Source organism: Podarcis gaigeae (assembly GCF_964106915.1).
Source record: "Podarcis gaigeae genome assembly, chromosome: 2".
In the NCBI taxonomy this organism is placed as follows: Eukaryota; Metazoa; Chordata; class Lepidosauria; order Squamata; family Lacertidae; genus Podarcis; species Podarcis gaigeae.
The window spans coordinates 37,297,609-37,311,618 of record NC_139679.1 but is presented as its reverse complement, the minus strand read 5'-3'; the positions used below and the strand labels follow the sequence as shown (position 1 = coordinate 37,311,618).

Below are 14,010 nucleotides of genomic sequence, written 5' to 3'. Positions count from 1 at the left end.
CCCCTTCCCAAAAAAGGAGTTTTTTTAGCACAGATTGAGAAATCTTTCAGGGCAGAAGGGCCCTGCCATGCAAAACATAACCACCTTCTTCTTATTATTATTTTATTTATTAAATTTATATACTGTACCACCCTTCATCTGAAGATCTTTAGTGATTATAGTGCAACCTTTGCAAAACCAGGATGAAGACTTCCATCCTAAACTCATGTAATAGGGGGAGAATCTAACTAAATTCATAGAATTCACATGCTTAAGCTTGTGCTATCTGGAATTGACACAACACAAAGCTGTTACCTTCCAGGGCAATGGAACCTGTGGGCCTCCATATGTTGGATTGCACCTTTTAGCATCCCTGACCACTGGAGTTGATGGCAGCTAGGAATCCAACAACCCCTGGAGAGCCAGAGATTTTCCCCACCCCTTCTTTGGGGGTCAAAGGGTTGGGTCATAAGCACGGCTTATTACAACCCCCAACCTCCCAACTTGTTGCCCTGATGAGTTGCTTTCATCCCATTTTGTCCTCTTAGCTCAGTGCTCTCTACCCTGACTGGCAACATCAAGTTCTTAAGCTCTCCTCCCACTGAATGTGGGGCTTTGTGTGTGTGTACAAATATGTGCCCCACCTGAGACATTTGCTGGTACCGGCCAAAACTTGCTCTTGGCACTGTGATCTGAGGGATTTGAAACCACAGCCCCAGAGGAAATGAAACTGAACCTAGGTTCAAGATCTGAACCTCAAAGTTCTTGCAGTGGAACCGATACTCATTCCCCTTGATCAACAAACCAACCATTAAAGCTTAATGAGAATAACGGTAAGTTTACTGTGCAGCACAATAAATCACTGTACTTACAGCTTCTGGGACTCTGTTGCCCACTTGCTTTTCCAGGGTTCTCTGTTGTGGAGAGAGGAGAAAGCCTGGCTGGCCTAAGAGCGGACTGCATCTTGCGTGATTTATTTTTAAGTTTCTTTTTCCTCCTTCCCTCTTCTAGGTGGGCCCTGCAGGATCCCAGTTTGGCTTGTTAGCCTGCCTTTTTGTGGAGCTTTTCCAGAGCTGGCAGGTCCTCGAGAAGCCCATGAAGGCTTTCCTGAACCTTTCTGGGATCGTCCTCTTCCTCTTCCTCTGCGGCCTCCTGCCATGGATTGACAACATTGCACACATCTTTGGCTTCCTAAGCGGCCTGCTGCTCTCTTTCGCCTTCCTGCCCTACATCACCTTTGGCACGATGGACAAGTACCGCAAGAGAGTCATGATCATCGTCTCGATGCTGGTCTTCGTCGGGCTCTTCGCATCTCTGGTGATCTGGCTCTATGTGTACCCTATTAACTGGCACTGGATTGAGCACCTCACTTGCCTGCCTTTCACTGACAGGTTCTGCGAGAAGTATGATCTGAACCAGGTCTTGCATTGATGGAGTTGGGAGGCTGTCGAATGGGGCTTGCAGGAGAGGATTTTAAACTTGGGATACCTGTCGGATGTTGAGCAGCAGTGGAATAGACAGAGGCAACACTGGCAGTCAAAAAAGGCAAAGCATCTGCACTTCTCCAGCTTTCCCTGTACCACTCGTGAAACATTCACGCTCCAAGTGCTGAAGCAGAAGACCTGTTACCTTTTGCAAAACTCCTAGGTGCAAGGGATAAAGTCATAAGCCAACCTGTCTCTTGTATGTTCCTCTCTGACAGTTCTGGGCACCAAGCAGCCATCATTGAGAGGTATAGCTTTGAAGCAACATCACCCTGTTGGTGTCCGAATTGAGTCAGAGTCTCTTACGAGAGGCTTCTCCACTACAGTGCCTGCAGCAGGTGGCAATCTTTGCTGAAGTTTCGATGTTGAGATAACCACCAACCATTTGGAATGTAGTAGAGAATCTACAAGCTCTGCCTTTCCATGAGCTGCCAAAGCAGCCAATGCCATCCTTCATCCATAGGACTAGGTCCTTTGTGGGATGGAGGCCTGGGAGGCAGTCACTTCAAAAGAGCACTTTAGTGATGAGGCAACATCCTGTTGAACTGCTCGTATTTACCGTCTGCCTGCGTCTATGGTTTCCTACTTGAAGTTCCTCCTTTTATTCAACTCCTGGTTTTTGGGGCCCCTTTCCTAATTGCCTTATGGCACAAGATGGTGCTTGGACTTTGTGGCAATCTTCCCTGCCTTAGTGCCTTTTTGTGGTACTGTGAATTGTACTGTGAAAACAAACAACCTGGTCTTTTTTGCCCAAGGGATATTTTATATGCATTTGTCTTCTCCCCAGCCCCTTCTTTACATTTGCGATCTCTGCTACCAAACACTTTCTGGCAAGTAGCGTTGATGCTTTTAAAGAAACCTTGTGCCATCTGGAAGAAGTGCTAGTACCTCGTCCAGTATTTATACGGAGTGAATTTAAATTTCTGTAGCAGACTTGAAGGATAACTTCACTCTGATAAAGAGGCCAGGCTCACGCTGTAGCAACAGATGAGATTGTTGTGTGGAGGGTGGAGGAGGATATTTTTGGTCTAAATAAATTAAATTTAAATTTATCAAAAGCAAATGTGTGTGTGTTTTAGAAATGTGATTTATTTAGTGCCTTGTGTAAACCTTTTAGCCAGGGATGGAAATAGCTTGTCTTGTAAGTGGCCCCACGTAATAGACGTTGGTAAATCTGCAAAATGTTGTTGCTCCGACTTTATTTTTAGAACGCGTTTACGAAGAAAAAAAATGTATTAAAGAAACCCCAAACCCTCCCTTTTATTTAATGTGTAATTCCTTGCAGTTCTCTAGATTTAGCAAGTTTTCATGAGATTGCCATCAGAGCACAGGAGGTCCGTGGGGTAAGGCCCCATTGCAGGTATATCTAGGTCTACCTACAGCTGTCATTCAGCTAATGTCTGGAAGAGCCCTAGCCTTCTTATGTTGCTCACATTGTCTAACCAGCCACTTCCCAAGTTGCATTACCCTGTGCCCTTGCCAGCCGCCTTCTGTATACCACTCGGATGTCCCTCAGGACCTTCAGCTGATCGCAATATAAGTATTTTTAACTTCTTACAACCTTTCTCTCCACCTCCCATCCAGGTCTTAAACCTGCCCCATTGCCTGCACAAAATTACATTCCATCATCTTATCACTGCCTGATTTGATTACATAATTGGGAGTGGTGAAGGAAGGGTGTATAAAAAGCAAGACCCTCTTAGAAAAAAAACCCGTTATTTATTTGCTGACTCAACAAAGTGAAAAATGGCATGCAAAGGGTTGTGGGAGGGGGAGAAAACAAATGCTTTTTCTTGCTTAGTGGAAGGAGCTACAAGTGTTGATCAGCGTCCAGGGCTAACCCGCATGCCTTGGGCACCAAGATAACATACATTTCAATCCAGCCATTTTACAGTTAGTATAACCTCAAACAGATTACACTTATTTCATTTGTGAAATCCTTCCCCAACCCCAGAGCTTTTAAAAAACAGGCACCTGCTCTGGCCATGAGAAAGGCATATAAGAAACCCATCTTAAGTAGATCACTTTGGGATCCAAAACTTGCTCCTCAGTTTTTACTTTCCCTGCAACTGTAATGTGTAGGTAATCTAGCACAAGAGAATGCCCATGTCTGCACTGGACCATAACTAAACTTAAAAAGCATTTCTACTTTAGTTGTTGTCATTGAGCTACAATGCATGCAACTATGAAAGCTGTGTCATGGTGGTTTTTGCCAACTTCCAAACATTTCCCTAGGCCTGCCTTGTTTCATGGTAGGGGCACATTCCTTCCTTACACTTAGTGCAGACTAGATTACTGAAGATGCATGTTGGACTCTGTCCTTGAACTCGATATGCAGACCTCTAGTTCATGCTGAAGGAGCCAATTTACCTTTCAAGGGACAGGAAACATGGCAAACGCCTACCCACTCGCCAAACATCAAAAGGATGAGGAGGGTCAGGAAGCATATTGGATGCTAGCAGCTGGACACCACCCACCATGTGCTATTTATCTCTGTGAGTGTGGTGAGCATTGTACACATGAGCATCCCCTCCTCTCCCACCACCATGAATGATCATCAGCTCTTACATATGAGCACCTGCTAATATCGACACAGTCCTCCCGGGGGCATAGGGACATACTCATTCTCGGGGCATGCGCCGAGTGCTTTTGCTTCAGCAGTTAGTCACTGCATTTCAAAGCATGTACATTAACTGCAATGAGTTAAGTACTCGCTGCACAGCCTCAAATTTAACAAATCCATTGCTCCTGCTAGTTGTAGACCTTCGTTGCACCTGGGCAGCAGCAGGAGGAGGAGGGAGTAGGGAGTAGGAGTACCCTCTGTGCTGTGGGTAGCTCTTGTCAAAGCCAGAAAGGGAAAGAGACCACCCTAAAGCAAATGTGGCTTGCCCCTTGTCAACAGGGACTTGGATTTATCTGTCAGGCAAATACTTATCTGGGCAGGAACTCGGCTAAGAAAGAAGCCTGCTCTGGTTTTAGCACATAGACCACATTTATATACATATTTTTACAGAATATACAAGCACAGATTCCATGCATTTCACAACAACAGAGCAGCCAGTGCAAGAAGACATGGAGTTTCTCCACTGCAAGCAAAGAGACAACAATTTCATCTGCGACGGCTGCTCCTTTCCAAAGGCAAACAGTAATTCCACAAAATGGCAGATGTAACTGAATGATTCTACTTCTCAAGGAATGTTTTTCCTAATTGCTCTATTAATTCCAAAAATAGCAAGCAGTCTGCTACAACAGAAACTACACTTTTGAGAACAGAAAGCTTGATTTCTGAAAGCATTTGTATATGCCAATATTGTGACTTGCTTCATAGTTATAGATGCAGCATTTGTCTTACAACCATTTTGATGGGTGATGGTAACCAATGTCATAAGGCAGAAAGGCAGCTGGGGCCCTGGTTGACAGTCAATGGTTACTCTGAAAATTGCCGAATTCTAACCTGCAGACCTATAGTGTACTGGCAACAACAGTCACTTAGTTGCTCCCTTAGTTGATGGCAATAATGCTTAGCGGCTACAACTTCACCACCATGTCATGCTGTTGTCATCTTCATAGCTAAATTGAGGAAAGAGCAGTTACTGCCTTTCATTGCCCCATGTATACAATGGTCACTGCTGCAGGGCGCAAATTCAGCTAAGACACAAATGAGAAGACAACTGGGGTGCATTTTAGCTACCAGTTTGAAAGGCAGTTGTGAGGTTACAATGCTACGACACCTATTACTGGCTACTAAAACGCTACTACGCATTAAAATCTGTGTTGCCTTTGCAGCAATGGCTATGATAGGAGTTGCTTGGGTTAACATATCAATCTGCGTATTGCAGTGGTTCTCAAACTTCTTAAAAAGGGACCCATCAGTAACTTTAATATGTGTGTGTGTAGGCTCACTTGCCTAATTCACCACTGATGTGGAAGTTCCTTATCCCAGAGAAGAGAACTTGGCAACTTTGTGACCCACCCATCGGACTCCCCTGACCCATTGGTGGGAATCATTGGGAAACTGGGCTTCTTTGCCTCCAAGAACACCAGCCAGATGTGGATGGAAATGGGAGGCACCTCCTCAGCAACCACTGTTTCTGCGCATGAAGGCATGGCCACGAACGGCATAGTCCATCTCGATGAAGGTCAGAGAGCCCACCGTGATCTCACAGGGGCCCAATGCCTTGAAGCCACACTTGGAGTAGAAGGGGACGAGAAAATCCTCACACATCAGTGTGGCTCGACGCACGTACGGCAGGCAGCACAGGTACTGCAGGTAGCGCCACATCAAGATGGAGCCCTTGCCTTGCTGGCGGAAGGTGCGGTGGACTGCCAGAACATGGATATGGACTGTGGATCCATGAGGCTTGTGCAGGGTCAGAGCATCCTGCCGAGGGAGGAGAAAGAGAGAAGATGGTTGTTAAGAGATGTGGTCCACCCACTGTTAACACCCTAGCGCAGACTGTCTCTACTACTTATAGTAGACAAGGGACAACTTTCTTCTATAGGATGATGATGATGAAGAATCAAATAGTTTCTTGACTGGCATGCATTGGGAAAGCCACTGGTTCCAAATCACATTGTACTTGACCTGATTTAGGCTAATGTGATGAGATTCATGCGGCGGGAGAAAGAGCTGAAATGCTTTAATATTTAGAGCAGGAGTGAGGAACCTATGGCATTTTTGACTGCAAACCTCATCATTTCTAACCCGTGGCCATGCTGGCTGGGGCTGCTGGGAGTTGGAGTCCAACAACTACAGGAGGGCCACAGGTTCACCCACTCCCAATTTAAAGAGAGCTGTGCAGCCTCTTCAGTATTCAGAATGTTAAAAAGTGAAATGCTCGTTTCACACTGAATCCAGCATCTGCCTTAGAGCTGCTCCAGGGCAAGACTCCTGATCAGTAGTCTTCTCAAGGAGAATAATGTGGTTTCTTATTAATGCATTTATGTGTTTGTACAGGTACCATACTGGCTCATGCCTGCAAAAATCCCAAATCCTCTAGAGTCCCATCAGGGAAAAAGGCAGGGTATAAATATAACAACAACGATGGCTTTTAAAGCAGACACTGCTGGGTAATGAAAAATGGTTTTGTTGGAGCGCCATTACATTTGTTCCACAGTGGGGCAGCATACTGGCTTGTGAAAACTGAATGAACTTCAGCAGCTGAGTGAAGGGATGTTAAAGTGTGGGGCAAGCATGATACTAGCCCATTCACCAAAGCATGTGAAAAGTAAGAGAAGAGTTCCCAAGCCATATGTACTACAGCAAGCTTCCTCAACCTCGGCCCTCCAGATGTTGTTGGCCTACAACTCCCATGCTAGCTAGCAGGATCAGTGGTCAGGGATTATGGGAATTGTAGTCTCAAAACATCTGGAGGGCCGAGGTTGAGGAAGCCTGTACTACAGTGGTACCTCGGTTTTCAAACAGCTTAGTTCACAAACAACTTGGAATTTGAACGCCACAAACCCAGACGTAGATGTTCCGGTTTACGAACTTTTTTTGGAATCCAAACTGTTCTGTTTTGAGTGTTACACTTCCTTTTTCAGGGCCACACTTCCGTTCTGAGTGCCCCAGCTCCTGCTTGCATGGGAGTAGGAGCTGGATGGGGCTGCTCACCTGGAGAGGTGTTAGGCTCTGTCACACTTTTCCATTGAGGGGTGCGTGGCTGCATTCACCTCAATAAAGAAGTTTAAAGGAGCATCGGTAGCAATGCAGAGACAGCCCAACAGCTGCCTCAGCAGCGGTTTAGGGGTTCTCTGATGCAGCTGCCGGGCTGCCTCCACCTTCACCACCCCAGCAACTATTCTGTTTGGCTGCCTTCAGGTGGTACATGGGCTCCGATGCTGACGTGGGGGCTCCTTTAAACTTCTCCCTTGAGCAGAGAAGTTTAAAGGAGCCCACAGCCGCGAACCCCTCAATGGAAAGTGTGACGGAGCCTGCACATCCCCAGCTGAGCAGCCCCATCCAACTCCTACTTGCGTGTAAGCAGGAGCAGGGCTGGGGATCTCTCAGCTGGGAAGCAGAGGCTGAGCATTTTAAATTAAAACTGAAACTATCCAGAAAACCACAAAGCCAACAAACTTGCAACTCATGAAAAAGCAGCAACACAACAAATTGAAAAAACCAACCAACCGCAAATGAATCAAAATCACAAAAAATAAAACAACAGTGACCCTAACCCTAATTCTAATCCTTCCCCTAACCCAATCCTAAAATTAACCCTAGCCCTAACCCAGAAATGGTATTGTTAGATAATAAAATTCATGTTAATTTGCTGTTTTAGGGGTTGTTTTTAAAAGTCTGGAACAGATTAATCCATTTTGCACTACTTTCTATGAGAAAGCATGCCTTGGTTTTGGAACGCTTTGGTTTTAGAACGGACTTCCAGGATGGATTAAGTTTGAGAACCAAGGTACCATTGTACTCTCCATCAGTATAAGAAGGTGATGTGTCCTTACGCCGGAGTCTGTCTATGTTCTCTCTCCATCAGTTACGTAATGGGAAAGTGATGCATTTAAAAGGATTTCTGTTTCCTACCTGGCTGAGTCGTTCCTGATCCCAGAGAGAGCCAATAATGAAAGCAACAAGCCGGCCTTCTTCAAACCAGCCGAGCGACAGCTCCGGACACAAGTTCAGAAAGTGGCGAATCTCATCCAGGTGGAGGGGGCAGTCTCCAGACACCGAAATGAATGCTGTAGAGGACAAGAGAGAGAGGAGTTGAAGGGTTAATGTCATGCTGCTGTCTAGATCCAGGCTGCAGTTTCCTGGTCGCTGGAGACATGTTAGACCTGCCCTGAGAACAAAAGTTCAAAAATGGAACTAGGTGGAAGGTTGGAACTGAATTCCTGAATCTAGTGGACTGCAGTTTTCAGGGTAATTTGATTCCTATTTGACTTCTGTTTGCTTCTGTTCAATAAGTGAAAGCTGAGGTTCCTGGGAGTGGGCAAGACAGAATAGTTATCCCTTCCCACTGGTGGTGAAATGTATTGGTGGCATTTTTTATTAGAATTCTTCATCAGGTAGAGGAGAAAGGTAAGCCCATTCTAAGCTAGGCCAGGCATATTTTATAAACTTCAGTAGCCTACCTTCAGCTTCCCATTGCAGGATGAGCTGAGTCATACCTCAGTGGGATAAATCTATTGTCTTATTAGGATACCTTTGATGCTAACAAGTATTTCTCTCTCAGCAGCTGCCAGTCTGACCTAGCACTTAGTGCGCCATCATATTCAAATACATTTCTTTCCTTTGTCTTCCTTTGTTTTTTGTTTGTTTGTTTGTTTTTAAACTCAGTTCCAGAATATTCAAATTCGGCTGCAAAACTCAAAATGTCCATAACGGGATTTGTTTAGCCACCCAAGTACGAATAAAGATACCTGAATTTAACCACCAGTGTTCAGATCTCACCACTGAAATTCAGATGTGGAAAACATTAATTTCCATCTGTCAGGCTTTTGAGTAGGTGGCCTGTAAGGAGCACATTCACTCAGCCTCCACTTCCCTAATGCTTCTGACTGATCTTTAGTGTGCTACTGATGCTCCAGTTTATCAGTGATCTCGATGCTTCCATTACTCTTTCACCTGAGAGGTTAGGAATGCTATTCTTCCCACACTGTACACGTCCATTTTTGACTTTCTTCCTGCATTCAATCTTACACTTCCTGCATTCAATCTTACCACTTGGGGGCTGTAAGCCATATCTGGGTGATTCCCATAATGCCGCATGCCTGATAGGCACAAGAAGGCCAACATTCCAGCCCCTCTCTTGCTGTGTCTTGGTGTTAAATTGCTCATGTTAAGCAAGCTGGCTGCCACTTGTGTAACCTATTTGCTTGGATGTTTTCCCTTCCACCTCCTGCCTTTTCTTTCCTCTCCTACTCTGCCCTCAATAAGGACCCCAAGTAACTCAGTGCTTCTAAAGTACAGAAGTGCCTTTTATTTATTTGGGGGATGAGGTGGAGGGCGGTTCAGAAAACGTAGGAGACAAAGGAATTGGCGCCTTACCTTCTCTCTCTATTTCGAACACGCTGATGGCATCCTCGGGGGTGAGGCACCGGAACTCGCTGGCGGGCAGAGTGTGCCTGCGTTGGCGCCCAGGGGAGCTCCGCAGAGGTTTGAGGTGGATGGGCTTGAGAAACGGCAGGGCGCTGATCACAGACATCTTCTCTAGTTTATCCCTGTGCCTTCCGTAAATGCTCTGCCCGCTTTTGGAGTAGCCGCGCTGCTATTTCAGTCCACCACCTCCAGAGCAGTCAGCCAGCAGCTGAAAATACCTGCAAAATGCATGTCAAGTTAAGTCCCTTGCATCTCTTTATATAGGCACACACATCCGCTGAGACTTCAGGCACCTTAGTCCTCATCATCACCACCAGTGCTGTGGAAACGGAAGGTCCGTCAGGTCGCAGAGGTGGGTCCCCGCTAATGTCCGACTCACAAAAGCAGAAACCCAGCAAATGCCCAGATGCTGTGCATTAGAGCAGTAATGACAGGGGGGCGGAATCAGAAGTGGCTTTTATAGCTTGGAGGCTTGCTGGCAAGGTTAAGTGGCAAGATAGTCAGGGTTAATACTGACGTGGGCTGTGAAGGAATAGTTATTCTGAGGTCACCAAGAAGCTGGATTGGATGACTCAAAAGCGCTCTTAGGACCTAATCCTGACAGATACAGATCGCTTCCTGCTAGGTGCTGGGTGCCTCAGATTGCAGGGGCACAAGACAGAGCTCAGAGTCAGGAAGAGCATGCTGGGTCTCCGCACAGAATCAGACTCTTAATGCTGTCAAACCAATCTTCCGCCTTCTGGAAAGTTTTCCTGTGATTGTTAATTAACCAGCCAAATCAAAAGATGTGAGACCAGAGTTATTTTCCCTTTGAAAGAAGAAAGCAATTGAGGGTTTCTTCTTTCAAAGGAAAATAAAGGTACAGCAGAGTGCTCTTAAGAGATAGCCAGGGTGGGAACCTTAATCTTTTGAAAGGGCAAGTTAATCAGGTGCTCTTGTGGAAAGGCTGCTGCAGACAATCCCTTTACGGAGAAATCAGCTTTCTTAAACCCACCAGCCAATGACAAAGAGAGCCAGCAAAACGTTCCAAATCGGTTTGGGAAATGATGCTCTCTGCCTGGTTGCCCTGTTCTGTTCTGAATGTCCTATGCTTCTATAAACACCAAGTATTGCCTTCATTTTGGGCTGGTGTCTTAAATGCCCCTTACAGAGGAATGGGGGAGGGACATATTTTGGGCAATTCCTCCTCTCCCTTGCAGCCCTCAGCCCACTAAATCTGCTCCAGAGGCTTGGGGGAGTCTCCAGAGCAGATCCAGGAAGGAGGGGGGAATTTCTGACCAAAGCCTTACCATCAGCTGAGCACCACCATTGGATGCAACCCAATATCCTTGGAGAACAGAAGCCTTTTCCTTTTCCATTACTTTACAGCAGGGATGCAGAACCTGTGACCCTCCACCTGTTGTTGGTCTCCAGCTCCCATCATCCCTCACCGGCTTGATCAATGGTCAGGAATGATGGAAGTGGGGTCCCAGCTACATCCGAAGAGTCACAGGTTCCTCATCCCTGGTCAACTATGACAGCTCCAAAAGCTACATGGACCACCCTTTATTCCAGACACTCTAATTCAAGAGATTCACCCGTTTCTACCATATATTTTTTTCAATCTAACAAGCTTGGCTCCTTCCTAAACTTTAACTTTTTATGTACAAGGATACCTCTTGTTTATTCTTTCAAGCTTTGAAATCAACAACTATATCCCCGAAGCATATTTCTCATACATTTTACACCAAATGGCCTGTGTGGGTTTGGGCAGATGTCTAATGAGCTATAATATCTACAGGAAAGCAGCAGCCAAACCAAGCTGGTGCGTCTTACGATTTATTCACATTGCCTATTTTGGGCAATCATTATAGACCTAGCGCTTGCCAAGCTGTGAACTGAGTTGGAGGCATCGAGGAGCATGCATGATTCATGATGTCTATTTTGGGCAAAATCTGCCAGGTTCGGGGCCTGTGGTCTGAAAGCGTTCACGATGTCAGACCAAACCTGGGCTCCAAATGTCATGTTAGGCTTTCTCCATGAAGTTTTGCTCAACTTGGGATATATGCCTAGCACAATTTGTTGCAGAGAAGGGCTACAGCTCAGTGGCAGGGCATCTGTTTTGCATGCCAAATGCCCCTGGCATCTTCAGGAAGAAGATGTCTGAAACCCTGGGGAACGGCTGTCAGTCAGGGTAGAGAATACTGAGATAGATGGACCAAGGGTCTACATATATGAATATGTAGTTCCCAAGTTTCCATGCAAAGAAAAAAAGCATAGCTGCATCATTACTGATAATTAACGGGTGTTCACTTTCCTATCTAATTGCAGGCTAGCAATGTGGCTAATGGGATCTGAAGTAAAAGCCAAACAAAATAATTGCAGCACTAGCAGCTGTGGGTGAACTGAAAAGGGTGGGCAGGGCTGTTTGAGTGCTGCCATTTCCTGGGATTGTGAGGGTTTGTGCTCCCACAGCCCTGTGAGTGCCCATGCGGGAGCTTTTGACGCAGCTTTGTTGCAGAGGTGATGACCCCCAAACACCTAGGGAACAATGAGAATGCCATATACGTGCCTGTGTTCAATGTATGACATCTCAGTGTTCCGTTTCTCAATGTGCTTTGCAGAGTGAAAGAGAACCGAGGGACAGGTCAGGTGAAGGAGATTAGCCCATTCATTATGACAGGTCCTGGAGCTTAGTGCATAGTCGTGACAAGTGATCAGGACACAGATGTCTTATGCAACCCTCTCAACTATCTTTCTAGGTACGGAATGTATGTGGTTGTTGGCAAAATAAGAGCCAATAGGAAGTGACAGCAGTGATAAGGGTAACTCCAGATTTGGTCAAATCTGTCCAGTTTGGCTGGTTCAAGTCTTCCTTAATATATAGGCTTATTGCACACTCCATAACCTGTCCACCTTCTGAGCTGTGAACTGAGCTGAGGGTATCTGTTGATGGCAAAGGCTGCTAGGTTTGGGGTCTTCAGCATGAAACTGATTTCAGCAGCATACTATGGGTTGCATCCAATAAAATTGCCCCATTAACGTAAGCACTTCTGCCTATGCAACAGGACTTTTTCTCCCTGCACACACCGCTGTGACCCCCCAACCTTTTCTGGGTTCCCCCCAATCCTCCAGAGCAGATTTTGGGGGGTGGGTGGGAAATACACAGGGAAAGAAAGTCCTGATGCATAGGTGGAAGTCCTTGATACAGCCCCATATGCATGCAGCACAAGCTATAATAATAATTTATCCCACATGAACTTTTGCAAAAATAAAAATAAAAAAATGGATTAGGTGACAAAAATCTGGAGCCTTTCTGTCTAGCATCAGATGCCGAATCGTAATAGGGATTTTATTTTCACCAGCAAACTACAATATTTCTGAGGCTTTATGTTTTTTAAATGCAGAGTGACTGAATTTGAATTTAACTTTAGCAGTAACTTCCATGCAACTTCCATGCAAGGCTTAGGATTTCTCCCCAGCTGTGTACTGAAAGACCCCATAGGACAGGATCTGGGAAATTCTTAGGCAACCTACAGGGCTAAATGGATGCTGCAATCTATAAAAGTGCAGAAAGTGCTACTGGATGCTGATCTTTTCATACAGCATTCATGGAGCACAAGAATATAATGATAGAAAAGGCAGGCTTTGTGAATCCAGAATAACATAGCCAATGGGCCTAAATGCTCTTTTCACACAAGGGGAGGTGATTCAAGCAGAAGCACGGACCTTTATCCAAGGCACAAACAGAAAGAACAAACTGTCCTTGACTTTAATTATAATGGTCTTTCAAGCCAACACCATGGAGATTGACATCTCTCATTCATAATCATGCCCTAGAAGATTATATGTATCTCTAGATATATAGAGATGTACAATCCATATTTATGTGCACAGAATAGGCTCTCGTATGCACTCTCAGAATGGACATGCCTAGTAAATTTAACCACAAACTATCTGCATTGGAGTCACTAATTTACCGCAGTTCTACTGGAAAATGTGAGGATGCTTTCTGATTACAAGCCACATGTTGAGATCTGGGAATTCCTTCATGTTTCCTTTTCCCCAGACTTGAAAGCATTAATAAACATGTAATAACAGATTAGGTGCTGATCCAAGAATACAGATTTCAATTAAAAGTGCCCCCTTGCAGAAAGTTTTCAGTGTTGGTAGCATTTTTGTTTGGGGGGAAAGGAATCAGAAAATGTGTTTCTCAATTATTATTAGGGCCACAAATCATTTGCCTAAACTGCAACCTTCATCAAATATCCCTGCCTATAATTTGCTTTGACATTATGTAATATTTATATTAGGTAACTGTTACTCCAACAATCAATCAGTTAAAAGCAAGATTAAAACCTCAATCCTACACCTGCTGGGTGGAATTCACCCAGCCCAGCCCCATCAGAGACACCCTGCACAAGGACTTCTGCTTGCGCAATGGGGTCCTCAATCTCCAACCTCCACCCCAGACTGGCTTGGGAGAACCCCAGAAACAGCACAGAAGGCGGAGGAAAG

The 14,010-nt window shown here is 45.3% G+C and overlaps 2 protein-coding genes across 13 annotated transcripts in view; one reads left to right on the top strand and one right to left on the bottom strand.

The window, feature by feature from the left end:
- The window catches only part of RHBDF2 (rhomboid 5 homolog 2), a 59,830-nt gene extending 57,111 nt beyond the window's left edge, over positions 1-2,719 (top strand). For all 4 annotated transcript variants that reach the window (XM_083725822.1, XM_083725825.1, XM_083725823.1 and 1 more), the window contains exon 18: positions 991-2,719. In XM_083725822.1, the coding sequence (XP_083581948.1) occupies positions 991-1,410 (420 nt within the window). In that variant the 3' untranslated portion in view covers positions 1,411-2,719. The remainder of the gene's footprint in view (positions 1-990) is intronic.
- A 1,717-nt stretch (positions 2,720-4,436) lies between these two features.
- The window catches only part of AANAT (aralkylamine N-acetyltransferase), a 45,593-nt gene continuing 36,019 nt past the window's right edge, over positions 4,437-14,010 (bottom strand). For all 9 annotated transcript variants that reach the window (XM_083725982.1, XM_083725976.1, XM_083725981.1 and 6 more), the window contains 3 exons: positions 9,463-9,731; positions 7,999-8,153; positions 4,437-5,844 (listed from right to left, as the gene is read on the bottom strand). In XM_083725982.1, coding sequence (XP_083582108.1) covers positions 5,539-5,844; positions 7,999-8,153; positions 9,463-9,619 — 618 coding nt within the window. In that variant the 5' untranslated portion in view covers positions 9,620-9,731 and the 3' untranslated portion in view covers positions 4,437-5,538. The remainder of the gene's footprint in view (positions 5,845-7,998; positions 8,154-9,462; positions 9,732-14,010) is intronic.